The sequence below is a fragment of the Elephantulus edwardii genome, unplaced genomic scaffold, assembly GCF_000299155.1.
Source record: "Elephantulus edwardii isolate Elephantulus edwardi_28Jun2011 unplaced genomic scaffold, EleEdw1.0 scaffold00028, whole genome shotgun sequence".
Lineage (NCBI taxonomy): Eukaryota > Metazoa > Chordata > Mammalia > Macroscelidea > Macroscelididae > Elephantulus > Elephantulus edwardii.
Genome location: NW_006399778.1, coordinates 19640967 through 19660353, shown reverse-complemented (window position 1 = coordinate 19660353; position 19387 = coordinate 19640967). Strand labels below are relative to the sequence as shown.

The following is a 19387-nucleotide window of genomic DNA, read 5'->3' as shown; positions in this document are numbered from 1 at the left end:
CATCAACAACCTATGTTATGCAGATGACACAACCCTGCTTGCTGAAACTGAGGAGGACCTGAAGCACTTGCTGCAGAAGGTCAAGGACTGCAGCCTCCAATATAGGTTTAGGCTCAATGTCAGGAAAACAAAGATTCTCACCACTGGGCCAATTGGCAGCATCAGTATGGATGGTAAAGAGATTGAGATAAACAGTTTTAGTTTGCTTGGTTCCACAGTCAACACTCTGGTAGCAGCAGCCAGGAAAAGAGACAAGTTGCATTGGGAAAGTCAGCTGTGAGGGACCTCTTAAGAGTACTGAAGAGCAATGCTGTCAGGCTGGAGACTAAGGTGTGCCTGATCCAGGCTATAGTCTTTGCAGTTACGTTCTATGCATTGGAGAGTTGGACAGTGAATAGGGATCAGAGAAAGAGAATTGATGCCTTTGAGCTGTGGTGCTTGAGAAGAGTGTTGAATATACCATAGACTGCTAGAACAAACAGGTTTGTCCTGGAGAGGGCGAAGCTGGAATGTTCTTGGAGTCAAGGATTCTGAAGCTTCGTCTGACATACTTTGGGCATGTTGCAAGGAAGGACTGGTCCTTGGAGAGGGACATCATGTTTGGGAGAGTGGAGGGGCGGCGCAGGAGAGAAAGACCTTCAATGAGATGGATCGATTCTGTGAGTGGAGTGGTGGGAATGAGTGTGTTTGAGACGGCGAGGTTGGCATAGGATAGAGCCGTGTTTAGGGCTCTTGTACATAGGGTCACTATGAGTCGCAAGCAACTCGAAGGCACTTAAAAAAAGATGGATTGACACGATGACTATCGCAGTAGGCTCAAGTGTGTTGGCGATGGTGAGGATGGCACAAGACAGGGCAAGGTTCAGATCTGCTGCTCCGTGGGTCGCTAGGAATCGCAGTCGATTTGACAGCCTGTTGACCCACAAAAACAATGACCTTGCTCGTTGCCCTCCAGTCGGAACTGACTTGTAGCTGACCTTTCAGCAGGTTTTCAGAGGCTGTAAATCACACGGGAAGCTAGTGCCCATTTTTCTCTTGCTGTTGGATTCAAACTGTGTACCTTTCGGTTGGCAGCACAAGTCCCTACTCTGGGTTCTGTGTTTCCCTTCTGAGTGCTCCACTGTGAGCTTTTCAGTGCCAGTCTTTGGGTCAACACACAGATGCATGTCTGTCAGATTTGTATCTTGGTAAAAACTCTTTTTATGCCTCTTTAACAAATGTGGCTTGTTCCTGGGGACATAGCTAGTGTTGCACAGCTGGGATTTGAGCGCACGCAGCCTATTTCCTCTCTAATTCCTCACCCTCTAGAGCTCTCTGCACTTCTGAACCTGCCTTGGAAGAAGCTGATGGTTGCTCCCAGTCTACTCCATACACCTCACCCTGAAGAGCCCATGTGAGTCTTCGATGGAGTAGGAGGACGGTGAGACCAGCTGTAAAATCACTGAGCTCTTCCTGAAGGTTCTAGAAGGCTCAAAGGACTGCAGTGAGAGTAGAAAGCACAGCCCAGAGAGGAGAAATGAGTGCTCGAGTCACAGAGCATACTAGTGGCTAAGTACCCCGACATCCTACGTTCTACCCACTGGCAGCCACATATCTACCAGCTGAGCCATCTCCTTGCTGGAGAATGACCTCACACATGAAGGAGAGCTTTTAAAAATAGCTCCCATTGTGTGGCTCCATGGCCCAAGCTACATTTCCAGAAATCCCCCTGCCCCCCCAGGAGTTCCTGAACTCAGGAATGTCAGTGTTCCGGGCCAATCCCCTGCCACTATATTTAGTTCCCCATGGGTGGTGATGTGGAGGAAAGAGGACTTTTCCCGGACACCCCTTTAGACTGGAAAACAAACACCACCCCCTTGCACCACCCAGTCCCCTCCCATCTCTGATCCGCTGGTCTACCGTCAGCACACCTCTGCTCCCTGCAGGGAGGGGTGAGAAGTAGAGCCTGACTCCCTGAGCCCACCATCCTCCTGGCTTTCAGGTGAATGTAGGTGAGGGCAGGTAGTACAGGACAGAGCAGGGGGACAGGAGCAGCCACAGTGAGCCCCACCTCCAGGTAGGGCCATGGTCGGTCTGCAAAAGACCCCCCGCCTATTCACTGCCCTCTTACATCCTTGATTATTGTTGTTATGGGCTGTCAAGTTGCCTGATACTCATAACAACTCTATGTACAACAGCCCTAAACCCTGTTCCGTTATGTACCAGTCTTACTGTCTCTGACACACCTATCGCCATTGCCCCACTCACTGAATCAATCCATCTCATCGAGGGTCTTCCTGTCTTGCACTTTTCCTCCACCATGGCATCTCTCTTCAAGAACTGGTCCCTCCTTGCAGCATATCCAAACTTATGCCAGACGAAGCTTCAGAACCCTTGCCTCCAAGGAGAAACCTCGTTTAAAATTCTTCAGGTTGGACCTGTTCGTTCTCTTAGCAGTCCATGGTATATTCTGTAATCTTCTCCAGCACCACAGCTCAGAGGCATCAATTCTCCTTCTATCATTCCTAGTCATTCTTAAATTCCCTGATGCATAGTAAGTAATTGCAAAGACCATGGCCTGTATCAGGCACACCTTAGTCTCCAGACTGACATTGTTGCACTTCAGTACTTTGGAGAGGTCTCTGACAGCAGACTTTCCCAGTGCAATTTGTCTTTTAATTTCTTGGCTAATTAGACACAATTTATTTCTCATCTTCTTTGGGGACTGACCCAGCTTTCCACAGCTAAAGTCCTAACTCCTTGGCAGCCCTGGGCCCTCACACATTTGCCTTAAGACAGAAACCTCGTCACATGGACAGCAGCATCCATAGTGTCCGCCCGCATCACCAGCAGCCAATCTCCACAACAGCTCCTCAAACAGTGCAGCCTCAACTCCGACTCCCAGTTACAGTGCCCATTCCCTCTCCAAACTGCCTGTCCCTTCTGGTGTTAGAGCCACCTCACTTTGTTCTTTGTTTTCTTTTTTGTTGTTGTTGTTTTTGTAGGTTGAATAAAAGTTTACAAAGCAAATTAAGTTTCCATTCGACGATTTGTACATATTTTGTTTTGTGACATCGGTTGCAGTCCTTTCAAGTAATAACACTTCCTCTTTGGATTCCCTGTCTCCATTTGTCATTCTTTCCTACCCCCTTCCAGGGAGCTCTGGTGGCCTAGTGGCAAGAAGCTGCACTGCAATCCCGAAGGCACCCAATTCAAGGCCACCAGCTGCTCCATGGGAGAAGGATGAGCAGTCTCCTCCTGTGCGATTAACTGCCTCTGAAAACCTGCCAGAGGGTCAGCTATGGGTCAGTTCCTACACAACAACAGCAACAACCCCTCCTGCTTTCTGAGCTTCCTTTTGGGGCATATTCTACCCTTCAGGTTTTATATATTTGGCTGTATTGAGAAGTATATTCTTCTCTGGTTTATTTTATATGTCTGTCTGTTGTTTGCCTCACACTTGATCCCTGGAAGTGGGATTAGTGATTCCACTAGTCTGATATTCGTGTTTTTCAATTTCATTCTACATATTTTTTGTTCTCATTCTCTCTGTAGAGGTCTTTCAGTTGTGACCCTTTCTAGTGGTAGTGGTAGCCGGGCACCATCTAGTTCTTCTGGTCTCAGGGTAGTGCAGGCTGTGGTTTACATTGTCCATTAGCCTTTTGGACCAATTTTTCCCTGAACCTTTTATTTCATTCCCTCTTCTCTGCTCTATAAATAAGGAGGGGTCCATAGTTGCATCTTAAATGGTCACTTGCGTTAGGGCCCCAGTCTGTACTCACCAACATGGATGTTCTTTGTGGACTATGTTATGTTAGCTGACCTAGGTGACCCTTGGGACTGTTGTCTTAGGTTCTCACACCCACTGAGTAGTTTCCTTCTGGTGTGTGGTGTGGCTAGGAAGTCTTCAGAACTTTGTTCCCTGTATGCTCTGCAGTATCCCTGGGTATACTTACAGGCCATACAGATGTTGTTGTTAGGTGCCGTCAAGTTGAGTATATCTCATAGTGACCCTATGAAGAGTCGATCTGAACATTGTCCAAGCCCTTGCCACCCTCACAATCTCCAATTCACACAAGCCCATTGCCAGTCACTCTGTCAACCCATGTGGTTGAAGGTCTTCCTCTCTTTTGCCAACCTTCCTAAGCATGATAAGCCCTCTCCAAAGAAAAACTTCTCCTAGCAACATGCCCAAAGCATGTGAGACAACGCTTCATCAACTTTGCCTCCATGAAGTACTCTGTCCGCACCCTGTCTGAGACATACCTGTTTGTGCTTTTGGCAGTCCATGGAAAGTTCAGTACCCTTCTACAACACCATAGATCAAAGTCATCAATAATTCTTCTGTCATCTTTATTCATTTTCTAGTTCTCAGCAGCATAGCAAGTGACTAAAAAGACCATGGCCTGAATCATGACCGTGACCATAAAGGTAACATCTGTAGAACTATCCTCTGCCAAACCTGTAAACACTCATGGGTGTACTCCCATTAATCTTCCCACATCTGTCCAACTTGGACTACCTATGTCTCTACTCATAGATAATTGTCATTAAAAGTTTGCAGGACTAGGTGAATAATTGTGCCCTTTGTTGTCTTTCAGTCTTGGGTAACAACGTTCAGTGACTTCCTTTGCCTTGATCATTTTTTTAACTGACCACTTCCTTATTGTATATTCCTTTTCTCTGTACCCTACTTACTATAAAGGAGCTGAGGTGGCATAGTGCAGAGAGAGTTATGCTGCTAACTCAAAAGTGGAACTTTCTGGTAGTTCAAAACTGTTGGTGGCTCTGCGGGAGAAAGGTGGGTGATCTCCTGTGTGGTTTACAGCCTCAGGAACCCTACGGAGGGTCAGTTATGAGTTGGTTCCGACTAGACAGCAATCCTTGTATCTGGTGATGTGGTTCATTCGTTGCACTGCAAACCAGAGTCAGCAGTTTGAATCCACCAGCTCCTTCTCAGAAGAAAGACGGGCACTCCCTTGTAAAGATTTAGTCTCAGAAACTTGAGAGAAGATTGCTGAGTTGGAACCAGCTACCTGGCACTGGGTTAGTGGGTCTAGTTAATATGGGCCTGCGCTCTAGTTAGTGATTTACCCTCCCTCTCCCTCCGACCCTGGTAACCTGTTATGTTTCTTGCTGTTATTGTTAATAGTGGTCTCATACATTATTTGGCCATTTGTGACTGACTTGTTTCACTGAGAAAAATGTCCTTCGGGCTATAAAGTATTTCAAGGATTCTTCATCGTCCTCTTTTGTGTAGAATTAACACTGTGTGTATGCAAGGTGGTTTAGTGTGTTCAGCCGGTGATGGACACTTGAGTGGTTTTCATCTTTTCGTTTTTGTTGAGTAATGCTTTGATTAACATGGAATTATACCTGTCATGTGCAAGCTCTTCATTCTGTAGCATATATACCAGCTCATAGAATTGCTTTGGGGCAGCGGTGCATGTCCCTGTGGACGCCACCAGAGTTCCTTCTCTGGTGTTTCAGATGCACCAGCAGCACCACCAAAGAAAGAGGCACAGTCTTCTTTCTTCCTTGCAGTTTTCAGCCTCTAGAAACTTGCTGGAGGATCAACTCTTAAGTCAGTTCTAGTTCAGTGGCAGGGAGCTAAGTTGAGCGAAATAGTTGAATTGTATGGTGTTTCATGTTCCTATTTTTTAAGAAAGCGCCATACAGATGAAACAGGGTTGGGGTTGGTTTTTTTGGTGTTTTGTTGTTTGGTTGTTTTTTGTCACAGTGGTTGCATAATCTCACTGGCAGTTACCTCAGAGTTCCAGGCTCTCGATATTCTCACCAGCATTTGTTGCTTTCTCTTTGTTTATTTTTAACTTTGCTGTTAGTGCTGGTGTGAGGTGATATCTCATTGTTGTTTTGATATGTGGCTCATGATCCTAAGTGGCTTTTATGTGTTTATTGGCTACTTTATGCCGTTTTTGGTAAATAGTGTATTCACATTATAGACCTATTTAAAAAATGGTATTTGTTGGTTTGGGTTTGTTTTTTTTTTTTCTTGAGGTGTTAAAGTCTTTATTAATCTTAAAGATTTAGTCACTTGTCAGATACACCATAGCCAAAAATTTTTCCACAGTCTTTTAAAAAAGTCTTTTAATGTGTGTGTTTCATTTTAGGACTAAGTAATCTAGTTTATCTTCTACAGTTTTTGCATTTTTAGTTGTACTTGATAGATTTTTAGCTGTGTTTTAGTTGATACTTTAATATCTATCAAACACAACTTTGTAATTAAAACTAAGTTTGTATCTATGTTTTCTTGGATGATCTTTGTAGCTTAGATTTGACATTTAGATCTTTGATCCGTCTTGAGTTAGTTTTAACATATGGTGTGAGATAACAGATCCTGTTTCATTTGCTCCAAATGTTCATCCAGTTTTCCTAGCACCGCTTAGTAAAGAGACTCTCTTTCCACCAACAAATGGACCCTTTGTTGATGGTCACCTGCCCAGGGGCACATGGATTTATGTCTGAATTCTCAATTCTGTTCCGCTGCTCTGTGCATCTGTCATGTGCCTAGGTGTCTGCCTCACTTTGAACACTCGGCCACAGCTTCACAGTGCTTGCTGCCCTGGCCTGAATGCTTCCTTGTCCTCGTCACAGTTAAGAGATTTCTCCCTCATTTAACGTTCACAGCAGTAAGTGACGGAGAAACTGTTAGCACCATTTTACAGGTGAGAAAACTTGCACAGAGAAGTTAAGGAACTTACCCAAAGCCACACAGCCTATGCGTGATAGTACGAGGGTTCAGATCCCTGTCTGTCTTTGAATCCTGGCCCCTAGTATGGATGGCATCTCCTAGTATGCTCACCCTGTCACCACAGACACCTGTCCTGGTCATTCATTGGTCCAGCCTTCTCCTGAGACCACAGACATGATTGATCGTAATGGTTTTACTACTTCACACTGAAAACTCAAGAAACATCTTGTTACCAGGTACCAGCAGGTTGACTATGGCTCATGGCGACGCTGTCAACAACAGATCTGAAACCTGCCGTATCTCTCACAGTCCTCTTGATCTCTCAGATGCTTGAACCCATTGTTAACAGTCACCGTGTCAGTCCATCTTGTTGAAGGTCTTCTGTTTCACTGACCCGCTACTTTTCCCAGCATGATGTTCCCCCCACCCCCCAAGAATTGGCTCCTCCTTATAACATGCCCAGAGTATGTGAGGTGACGTTTCACCTTCAGTGCCTATAAAGAGCACCTTGGTTGCGCTGCCTTTTCAAAATAGACTGGTGTTTTTTTTTGTTTTGGCTGTCCAGGGGAGAGTCACTAGTCCTATCCAAAGCCACAATTCAAAGACATCAGTTCTTCTTCTGTGCAACTTTCAGACACATAGGGAAAAGTAGTAATACTCGAGCTGGAAAAGCTCTTGAAAAGTCAGAAGATGTGGCCACACTGGATCCTCACTCACAAGGCACTTGTTGGCCAGGGCAGAGGGACGACTATCCCTTGTAGATGAGGTGTGTGTTCTGATTCTCTACCATCCACTCTCTTATTAATGGTCCTTGGCAGGACCTCATAGGTGATCACGTGTGCCATCCTGGGGCAGGCAACTTGAGATGTTTTTTTGAAAATACATCCCTGCCCTCCTCAAACCTACAACTCCTTTTTTTCACACAGTCATTTGCTGGGTTGTGATGTCATTCTGGAGACTGAGGAGCTCCTGATACAGGCCATGGTCTTTGCAATCACTTGCTGTGCATCAGAAAGTGACTAGCGAGGATAGAAGGAGAATTGATGCCTCTGAGCTGTGGTGTTGGAGAAGAGTATTGAATATACCATGGACTGCTAGGAGAATGAACAGGTTTGTCCTGGAGAGGTTTAAACCAGGCTGTTCCTTGGAGGCAAGGATTCTGAAGCTTTGTCTGACATGTGTCAAAAGGGGACCAGTCCTTGCTTGAGAGGGATATCATGTTTGGGAGGGTGGAGGGACAGCGCAGGAGGGGAAGATCCTTGATGAGATGAAATGATTCAGTAACTGGGGTAATGGGGGTAGGTGTGTCAGAGACAGTGAGATTGGCACAGGATAGAGCAGGGTTTAGGGCTGTTGTAAATATGGTTACTGTGAGTTGCAGGTGACTTAACGGCACATAACAACAGCACTTGCTGGGGAGCAGAAATGCTAGTTATGCCACTCATTGGCTGGGTAATCTGGTCACCTCAGAGTGAGTGGAAGGAAATTCACACTTGTGAGGAGCAGAGCCTCCCAGTCCTGGTTAGAGGACATTTCCTTCAGGGTGGCCCAGCAGAGGCTGACTTCTGAGCATCGCCAGGAGCTACCATTTGTCCAGGACCCAGGATGCCTTTTTTGTCCACCTGATGGGGCAAGGGTGTGCCTAACCTTTGGAAGTAGGCTGAACTCCAACCTTTTTGAACTCACCTGTCTCATCTTTAAAAAAATTCTAGAACAATAAATCAATGAAACAGAAACACCCACCCCTTGTTATTTCATCCCTTCTTCCTGTCCGGAGCTGTATGTGAGTATTAGAAAACAAAAAGAGAGGCTGACATTTCATGAACACCTGCTGCATTCATTTGAGGCCTACCTGGCCCGGTGGTGCCACACAGACTCTCGGAAAGTAGAGATTTTACCTCAGTTTTAAAGCTAGGAAACTTTCCATATAGTATCAAAGAATGGGGTGGAGGCTAGGCTGGTTCCAGAACTCTATAGCTTTAATTCTTCCAGGACACTCAGAGTCTGTGGTAGACTGTCCACTTAGAGAAAAATAGAAGTTGTTATGCTATTATTCCCATTCTCCAGCTGAGAAAACAGAGGCTTAATTCCATTTAGACAGCCAGCCTCCCAAGCCAGTGCTTTTAACCCAGCTGTGTTGAACTAAGAGTCAGGAGGCCTGGACCAACTCGCATTATGACATGACTGCTGCTGTTGCGTTAGCTCCAATTAATGTCAACCCTAAACATGACCGAGCAGATGTTGGCTGGTCCTGGGCCACAGACAGCCATCAACATGTGTACTGGCTGTTGTGTCAGGCCATCTCATTGAGGCCTTTCTTTGTTTTCGTTGACCCTTTACTAGCCATGGTCTCCTTTCTTCTCACTATTGAGCTTTCCTGAGGATATGTCCGATCTGTTGCATTTCTCCTCCTACCGAGTCAAATGCGTTGATTCCTTTTTGGTCTTCCTTTGTTTTTGGCCAGTTCTCAGATGAGCATAAGATGATTGAAAAGGCTAGATAGCTTGAGTCAGGCACACCTTAGTCATTAAAGTGAAAGTCATTGTTTTTGAAAACACTCCAGAGGTCTTTTGCAACAGATTGCCCTGTGTGAGACATCATTTCATTTGTTGACGGCTGCTTCCAAGGACATTCATTGCGGATACACGTTGGACATTCTCCATCTCTCTCTGGGCCTCAGTCTCCCGCTCTCTAAAAGAGAAGTTGAACTAGACGAGTTCTCCTCAGAGTTGTTGAGTTGATTCCGGCGTACAGCGCCCCCTCAGTGCAGTAGAAGGAAACACTGCTCCCTCCTGCACCATGTCTTCAGGGTCTCCTTCCTGCTGAAGTCTGTTGATGCAGTCACTGTGTCAGTCCATTTGTTAAGGTTCTTCGTCACCATTGCTGAGCCTTCACTTTCCCAAGCATGATGACTTTAGCAAATTTGTCCCATGCTATGTGCTGTTTGGCTTCTTAACTGCTGTAGCCGTGTACCATGACATCCTTGACAACTTTAGTCTTTTCTCTAGCCATCATGATGTTGCGTGTTGGCCTAGTTGTGAGGAATTTTTGTTTTCTCGTCGGGAATGAGTGAGTGAGTTTAATTCTTACTGAACTCTGGGGGCCCCAAAAGAAAATGAGTGTTTATTTGGAAACTCAGAACCCTCCAGAGTGTTTTGCCAGATTCTGCCTATCCACCTCATTTCCCCAGAATCCCTACATTCTAAAGCATCCGCAGCTTAGGAATGTTCCATGGACCTTAAAGAGGGCCCCCTGCCGGCAGCATCTGGAATTGCTCTAGATGAGGCGATGCCCACTGGCCTCTGTCCCTACCCACAGTCCTCCTCTGAGCCCTGTTTTTCAGGGGTCCACCCAGCCTGGGAATGTTTATGAGGCTTTTTGGCCTTAGAGCATGAAGGAATGGGCTCACAGCTGTCTGAGCTCAGAGTAATGGGAAGCTTGACCATGTGTGTGTGTGGGGAGGCTAGATTGGGTTGGCTGAGGAGTCTGCATGGAGTGGGGCTGGCTGCGAACTCCCCACACTTCCTCTTTCTGGCTGCCATGGGACAACAATGGGTGCATATCACCATGGCAACCTCCTTTCGTGGAAAACTCCAGAAAGCCCTCTTGTGTTTGTGAGGTGGCTCCATAAACAGCATTTTGTGGTAGGACCGTATGGCGTGGATTTTCTTGCAGCCTGAGGCTGGATGTCTAACTTATAACATACTTTCGTAGTAGAGCTGTGAGTAAAAGTGTGGGGTTCAAGGTTAGACATCCAGATTTACGTCCAAGGTCCAGTGCCTTAGCCACAGGGTTTAAGAGGAGAGAATTAACCACCGAAGCCCCAGAGTCACAGGTCCTAACACCCACATGGTGAATGAGGAACAGTTGCCTAGTGCAGGGTTAGTGATATGGGGGACAGTAGAACAGCAGGATCAGAAACTCTAGAAATTAGTCTTTTTGATCATTGGCTGTGCATCTGAGAGCTGGACCGTGAATAAGATGACAGAAGAATTGATGCCTTTGAGCTGTGATGTTGGAGAAAATCATTGAACTTCCCATGCACGGCCAAAAGGACAAACAGATATGTCTTGGAGATGGTGCAGCTGGAGTGCTCTTGGAGGCAAGATTGATGAGACTTCGCCGCACATATTTTGGACATATTGTTAGGAGGGGCTATTCCTTGGAGAGGGACATGATGCTGGGAAGCAGAGGAAGATGCCCAACCAGGTGGACTGACACAGCGACTGCTCTAGTGTGTCAGGAAATGTGAGGATGGCACAGGATAGAACAGAGTTCACATCTGTTCTTAGGGTCGTACTTGACTCGATGGCACCTAACAGAAGCAGTAACAACAGAACAAGCAGGATTAGGAGGGTGGGAGCTGGGACAAGGCAGGCTTGCTCTGCTGCTCACCTTACCAAATCCCTTCTGCGGTCCACTTCCTTGTCCATAACATAGATCAGTCATTCCTGCTTCATAAGATAGTCATGAGAATTAAATGACTAAAACCTGACCCTGGAAAGCCCAAGTAAGTACCACTACATGGGAATAATTTTTATATCTGGTAAACTGAGGCTCGAAAAGAAGTCACTTGCCTCAGTCTCAGAACCGGGAAGGGAATTCAGGCTCCCTGATCCCTGACTGGGGGCCCAGCTTGCACTGCTGGTTGACCTTGGCCAAGACTGTGATGTGTTAATGGGGATGCCTGCTTATGGCCTTCCTTACAGGCCCTTAGGACAGTGCAGTGATGGGTCCAAGTTAAAGTTCCTCACATCTCAGAGGCCATACGAAAACTTGACAAGTCTAGCACCTTTGTGTTGCTGGGGACACAGAGACGCGTTCCCCTCTGGGCTGCCTCTCACTGCACACACCATTTGGAGTCTTGAAAGTGGGAGTGTGTTTGCTCCACTGGGTCCGAAGCTTCCCCAGCGTGTGGGCGCTGGACCTCACCCATGAGACTGGAGGCTCCGTGGAGGTGGGTGCTAGTACTGCAGCTCTTTTCACAAACAAGAAGGTCAGCACGAGCGTTAGTCACCATCACCTCCCACCCATGGCAACCCCAGGACAACAGAAGAAACATGGCCTGTTCCCGCGCCATTATCTTAATTGCTGGAATGTTTGAGCTCAACATTGCCCTTTAAAATCCTTTCATATCCCAGTCCCTAGAAGCTCAGAAGCCAGGAATCAGCTGCTCTGTTGCAAGTCTGTGGCCTCCCTGTCGCTGATGGCCTGGTTTCCAGGCTGGGAGTGCAAGGCTGATGAGTGCGATGATCTACAGATCTCAGGCATCCCAATCCAGGAAGGCATGGGGACATCCACTGTGGAAAGTCTGACTTAAAAGCCCAAGAACAGTGACCTCCCTAGGAACATGTGATCTGGGCCCTGGTAACACCCCCAGTCTCACGCAGGCCTCTGGGCTCCCCTGAGCTAGAAAAATAAGCCCCACCCCACACACCCTGCTCCCTTACTCCCAGAGTCCCGCATTCCCAGGAGCTGGGTTGATCTGATTCTGGGATCCCGCGGGGCCCGGCCTGGCATGACATCATCCATCACCATGGCAGTGGTTCCAGCAGCTTGGCTGCTGGAATGGGCCACGCCTGGATGAAGCTGGGGGACTGGGAAGAAAAAGAGGGGGAGCATTGGGGTGCTGCCAGCTGAATCAAGAGGCCTGTTTCAGGGAAGTCGGGCCTCCCAGACCATCGCTCCTTCTTCAGTTAGAAGCATTTGAACAAAGTAGAAACAAGAGTTCTGGAGGAGAGAGAAAAACCAGCTGAGGATGAGGGAAGACAGCCCGCTGTGTACACTTTGATGGCTTGGAGCCTCTGTTTCACTCTTTCCTGAGAGGATCTATCTTTGTTTTATCACCACTCGTCTGCCCGCATATTGTACTGTGTTGACTTACATGTTGCTATGATGCTGGAAGCTGTCCTAATGGTATTTCAAAATGCCAGCGGGGTCAGTCATGGTGGACAGGTTTCCTCAGTTTCCAGACTAAGATAGACTGGTTTAAGATAGACTAGTAAGAAAGGCCTGGCTAACTGTTTAGCCAGTGACAACCCTATGGACTACAATAGAACATTGTTCAGTGTGGGCCTGGAAGCTAAACCCCTCAGTTGGTAGGCATGGGCAAGAAGTCGTGTGGTCATACTGAAGGTGCACGGTTCAAGTCCACCAGCTGCTCTGTGGGAGAAGAATGAGCAGTCTCCTTCTGTGCAATTATCTGCCTCTGAAAACCCACCAGAGGGCCAGCCATAGGTCAGTTCTGACTCCATGGTACCCAGCAACAGCAGCAATGGCCGCAAAGGGAGCTCTGGTGCTTCGTGGTAAAAGGCTGTACAGCATCCCAAATGCACATGGTTCTAACCCACCAGCTATTCCACAGGAGAAGGATAGGCAATCTCGTCCCACGTGATTTGCTGCCTCTGAAAGCCTGCTGGAGGTCAGCTACGGTCAGTTCTGACTTGGCGGCACATAACAGCAACAACAGTGGCCACAATGGCCTCAACCATTGCAGCGATCAGGAGATGGTGCAGGACTGGTGAGTGTTTCTCCTGTGGTACTGGGGTTGCTATGAGAGGGATCTGATGGTGACTAACATTTGTGCTGACCTCTTTGTCAGAAGAGCTGCAGGACCAGAACCTACCTTCATAGAGCCTCTAGTCTGGTGAGTGACACCCAGCACCCACAAACTGGGAAAGCTTCAGACCCAGTGGAGCAAACACACACCCACTGTGAGACACACACCCCCAGTGAGAGTAGGGCTCCCCAGGTGCTCTCAGGTCTTGCCCATCTTTGTGAGTTCTCTCGAGTGAGTTTCATGTGGCCCATACTGGCAGAGCCACCCATCCGAGAACATAAGGCTACTAAGTTGTTGACCGTGGTTGTGCATGCATCTGAAAAGCTGTGTGGAAACCTACAATCAAGTCTCTTCGCTTGTATGATGGGTCCAAAGATGCTGTATTTTGGTTTTTCATTGCTCTTCAGTTGACATTCATTCCAGAGGTCATGCTTGTATTTTCCCTGGACTCAGCCTGCTAGGGGCTGCCTCTCTACAGGTGGACAGAGCAGTGCTCAGTGGCTCAGTGGACCTCAGTGGACCTCAGTGGCTTTTACCTGAGTAAAGGTGTCAACAGCTTCGTCTTGCTCGGATCCACAATTAGCACCCTTGGTACCAGCGGTCAGGAAAGAAGGAGACGCATTGCCGTGGGAAAATCTGCACTTAGGGACCTTTTGATATTATTGAGGAGTGCTGATGTCAGTTTGAGGTCTAAGGTGCATCTGATTCAGGCCATAATCTTTCCGATACTTGCTATGTATCTGAGAGCTGAACAGTGAATAAGAACGACAGAAGGAGAATTGATGCCTTTGAGCTGTGGTGTTAAGATCGCTGAACATCCCATGGACGGCCAAGAGAATGAACGGATATGTCTGGGAGAAAGTCCAGCCGGAGTGCTCTTTGGGGACAAGAATGATGATACTTTGCCTCACATACTTTGGGCATGTTCCTAGGAGAGACTATTCCTTGGAGAAGGACATGATGCTGGGAAGGGTGGAGGGTCGGCGAAGGAGAGGGAGACCCTCAACCAGATGGGTTGACATGGTGACTGCTGCAATGAGCTCTTGTGTGTGAGGAAGTGTGAGGATGGTACAAGATAGAACAGGATTCAAATCTTTTATTCATAGGGTGACTGTGACTTGTGCTTGACCCGACGGCACCCAACAACAACAACAACAGTGGAGCACATTCTTAAATGGTGTAGACCATGAGCATAGCGAGAACCAGGAGGGGAAGCTACCACCTTCCCAGGAAATGTCCATCTTAATGGCCAGAAGTAATGCACACTCACCTCTCGATGCATGGGAGCTTGGGATAGGGGGTATTTCATGTCCCCCTGTACTTGCCCAAACATAAGCAGAGTTCTCTTGGTAAGGTGGATGTGGTGTCAGTCTTATTAGTATGGAATTGCCGTCTCTTCTGTAAAATTCCTTCTGCTCAGGGTAAATCGTAAGATGTTGTGTTTTCTTAAAGGGAGGTTCTCCCGTGAAGTGCACCATCGACCCCCACCGTCTGGGCCCACTCTCCAGTGGCACCATGTCTGTGGAAAATGGCACAGGCAGCAAACACTGAAAATCGCTCCTCTAACCAAAATATCTGACACCCATCGTAAATATTTAGCATCATCATACACCTTGGATAATAAACCCAGTGATCAAAATGCTGCCTCAGGGCCCAATTATGCATTTTAGTGAAAGAGACTTTTAAAAAACAAACAACAACAACAAAAATAAATGATGGGCTTCTGCAGCAACTCCCACCCTTCACCACCTCAGGTAACTTTTCTCGCCAGTCTGGTGGAAGGCTTCATGAGGAGAGAATAGTCCCCAGAGTCCAGAAACCTTTCACGGGAAAGAGGGTACTTGAAGTGGTGGTGGGTAGATGGAGGCTGCATCCAGGGCAGTCAGTGGACTGATGGGACAAAGGAAAACATTAGGGTATGGAGACACGGGCCCAGGTGGGAGGGAAGAAGAAGGAGGAAAGAGCAGAAGCAAACTCTGAAGTCAGGTTTTGTTATTAGGTGCCATGGAGCCAAATACAACTCATATCAACCCTATCCTATCCTGTACAAACCTCACAATCTCTGACACATTCAAGCCCATAGCTGCAGTCACTGTGTCAGTCCACCTAGTTAAAGGTCCTCCTCTCCTTCACCTCCCCTCCACCTTTACAAGCATGATGTCCTTCTCCTGGCAGAGGTGGTGCTAGAAGTCAGAAAAGAATCTCAGATAGTTTTAATCTCAGATTGGTTTTAATTTGCTGAATGATCTCTCAGCTTGTGATAGAAACAACAGTGAGGACAGAAACTGCTCAGTGGTGCCCCCTACAGGTGACGCAGTACCTGCTGTTCGCCTCTGGACCCAGGAGCCAACAGAGAGGAGGAGGCGTCTTCTCTCAGGGCCCTGCTGGCCCAGCAGGCCTGGAATTCCAGGCTGGGTGACCTAAGCCACTGCTCAGCCAAGCTGGACAGGAATCAGGCAGAGCCACAGCAGGAGCAGGGAGGTTCAAAGCTGAGATGTACTGGGCCAGGCCAGACCCTGCCCCCGCTCTGTGGGTCTCCCGGGGATCTTTGTACCAGCGTCTTGGCCCTGGCACCTCTCCTACTCTGTTCTTCCCTCAGGGTCAAGGTGAAGGGCAGGAGGGTGAAGGAGGGGCCTCCAAAGGTGAAAAAGGCATCACTTTGTATTGGGTACTGGGGGGGGAGCCTAAGGTTTTACTCTTTACAGAGATCCATACTCCAAACTCCATTGCAGGCTGTATTCGCAGTCTTGGGTGGTGAGTATTCAGTAGGGACGTTTGGCTGTAGCACCCAGCCCCATCTCCACCTGACCCCGTCACTGCCTCAGGACTGGGAATCTTCAGGATATTGACCTCAATGTGGAGCCAACATTATACTAATTCTAATATAGGGTCAGACGTGGGCTTTAGGGTTGTTGCTGTGTGACTTTGCACAAATGGCCTAACCACTCTGGGCCTTTCACAGGCTGGACGCTACCTACTTCTAGGACCAGCTTCCTACACCTTTCCACCACCTCCATACTTCCAGGCGCTAAGATCCTTAGTTGGCTAAAGCATAAACAAGAACCCTGGGGAGCTGATTAGCTTCAGAGATCCCTCATCAGAGCCCTCTTCCTGGGGAGATGGGATTCTCAGAGTTTTGATAAAAGACAGTGGGCCCAAGAGCAGCTGAAGTCTGCCCTGAGGGAGACTGAGCCATTCATCTGAATAGTACTGGCCAGGGAGACTGCTGTGTGGAGGGGCGTCTGGGGGCCTCACTATGAACCACGGAGGAGGGAGTGACAATATTTTGCCAATGGTAAATGCAGTCAAGTTGATTTCAACTCGTAGAGACTTAATGGGAGCAGCTTGCCAGGCCTTTCTCCCTCAGGGTTGCAGAGTAGGTTTGAACCACCAACCTTTTTGGCCTAGCAGTCAAGCAGGGCTCCTTTTAACAGTTTTCTTGAGATACAATCCAATCACCATATAATACGTCCATTTATTTTCTTTCTTTATCTCTCTCTCCCCCCTTCCCCTCTCTCTCCCTCCCTCTCCCTCTCCCTCTCCCTCTCTCTCCCTCTGCCTCTCCCTCTCTGTACCGTCAAATCAGATCTGACTGGTTTAGGAGGAGATTGTCCCTCCTTCTCCAGCAGAGCATCAGGTGGATTCGAACCGCTCACGTCTGGGATTGTAATGCAGCTTCTTGCCACTAGGCCACCAGAGCTCGCCGCAGTACGTCCAATTAAAGATACAATTTTATATTTGTAGATACATGCAGTGAGTGAACAAATTTTTACCTTATTTTTCACATTGTCTGTTTTTGTGATGATATCTTTTAAAACAAACAAAACACAAGTTTTTCATTTTGACGAAGTCAGTTTCATCCATTTGTAAACATGCACCCTCCCTCATGGGGAGGTCAACGATGGAAGGTTAGGCGTTGGGGTCCCCATCAGCTTCTTGAGTTTGAATGTCAGGTGCTCGCCTACCTTCTAGACCTTTCTCACTGGGCACCTGGCCAGCCCAGGGCTGGGACAAATGTGTAGTCAAGGGTTAACTCTGATTGGATCAGCAAAGCTGAGAGTTGGAACTCCTGGCAGGTGGCCTGGGTTCAGATCCTGGATGCTTCCTAAGTGGCTTGGGAGAAACACCTCCTCTTTTGGAATCCTTGTTTCATCCCTGCTGATTCAGCATTGAGGCATCTGGAGGAGAGAGAGTTCAGGTGGGAGGAATTAACTCAGTCTTTTGTCCCCCAGCCATGAAAGCTGACCGGAAGCGTTTAAAGGGTGAGAAGACGGACCTGGTGAGCCAGATGCAGCAGCTGTACGCCACGTTGGAGAGCCGCGAGGAGCAGCTCCGAGACTTCATCCGCAACTACGAGCAGCACCGCAAGGTGGGCTGGACGGCCTCTCTCCTCCCTGAGCGCCACCCCTGGCCTCTCGCTGCTGCCCTGCCCCTCCCCATTCCCTCCTCTCACCCCATGCTCCCTCTCCCCTACCCCCGCCCTGCCCCTCCTCTCCTCATCACTGTCCTGCCCCTCCCCTCTTCCCTGCCTCTCACCTCTCTCCACCCCGCTCCATAAACAGTCTGGTTTTCTCACACAGGGTGTGGTCTCCCAAATCTCACAACACAGTGAGGAGCTCATGTCTCCTTAGTGCTCGCCAGGTGAAGCCTCTCTGTCCAGCCTGGGCCTGGCCACTAACATGAACCTTATCTGACCCATAGTCGAGGCTCTTTGTCTTCTGGTCCAGCCAACCTCAGCAGAGTGGCACTGTGGACTGGACATAGAGCTGCCCACATAGGGTGTCCAGTGTAATAAGTAACAGTAATGTAATAAGCCCCCAGTAAGTGCCAACCAGAAGTCCTAGTCATCAATCAGAGTGTGAAGAGAACTGGGGGACACTGACAAGACAGCTGAAAATTCTGTCTGCAAGGAGGGAGTCTAGGAAGGCTTCACAGAGGAGGTGACCCTGGAATTGGAATCTGTACAATGAATTGGAGTTTATAGAAATTGGATTCAGTAGATTCTCATCACTGGGCCAAATGGCAGCACCGTGATAGATGGAGAAGAGATTGGGGTGGTTAATAAACCTTCCCCGGCTTCACAATCAACACTCTCGACCCCAGCAGTCAGGAAATCAAAAGATTAATTGCACTAGGAAAACCTTCTGTCAGGGACCTTTTTGGAGTGCTGAGAAGCAACATTGTCAGTCTAGAAACTAAGATGTGCCTGATCCAGGCCATCATCTGTTATGTTTCAGTGAGCTGAACAATGACTAAGGATGACAGAGGAAGAATTGATGCCTTCGAGTTGTGGTGATGGAGAAGAGTCTTGAACATACCAGAGACTGCCAGGAAAACAAATAGGTCTGTCTTGGAAAGAATGAAACTCAGTTTCTCCATTCTTTGGGCATGTGGCCTGGTGAGACAGGTCCTTGGAGAAGGACATTATGCTCGGAAGGATGGAGGGACAGCCCAGGAGAGGAAGACCCTAGTTGAGATGGATTGATACAGTAACTGGGGCAGTGTCAACAGGTGTGTCGGAGTCAGCGAGACTGGCTCAGGACAGGGCAGGCTCCAGAGCTGCTGTACCTAGGGTCACTATGAGTCACCGGTAACTCAATGGCACATAACAAAAACAACAGCAACAAATAACTATTTTAGAGATAAAGTGTATATACACTTCAGAGGTTACCAACACATAAAGAAAAAGCCAGTGGACAGGACAGAAAAACTGTAAAATAGTATGACCCCAAGAGGGCTGCAAGAAAGGTTCATGAATCCATGTGAGGGAGGTGGAGGCGGGAAGATCCCAACCACATTGCAAAGGAAGATTCGATCAGTTCTGTGGACAGTTGGGAGGGCCGCTGGCTGGTTGAGCTCGTCTGTCCGTGATGATAGGAGGCCAGAGTGGGGGGCCTGAACTGGGAGGTAAATTCGTCACTGGCACAACTCACCATGGTCTTGTCAGTGGTCCCAGGAGTGCACATCACTTCCGATCCATGATGCCAGGGTCTCAGGACAGATTTCAGAGGTCCCTGGCCACTGCTTGGTTTTGTACAGTGGTAGTCTGCTGTTAGGGACCTCTCTAAAGTACTCAAGAGCAACGGTGTCTCTTTGGAGACTAAGGTGCACCTGATACAGGCCATGGTCTTTGCAAT

At 48.0% G+C, this 19387-nt stretch overlaps 1 protein-coding gene across 2 annotated transcripts in view; it reads left to right on the top strand.

The window, feature by feature from the left end:
* The window catches only part of KAZN (kazrin, periplakin interacting protein), a 642875-nt gene that overhangs the window by 536170 nt on the left and 87318 nt on the right, over positions 1 to 19387 (top strand). For both annotated transcript variants that reach the window (XM_006883632.1, XM_006883633.1), the window contains one exon: positions 17483 to 17619. In XM_006883632.1, the coding sequence (XP_006883694.1) occupies positions 17483 to 17619 (137 nt within the window). The remainder of the gene's footprint in view (positions 1 to 17482; positions 17620 to 19387) is intronic.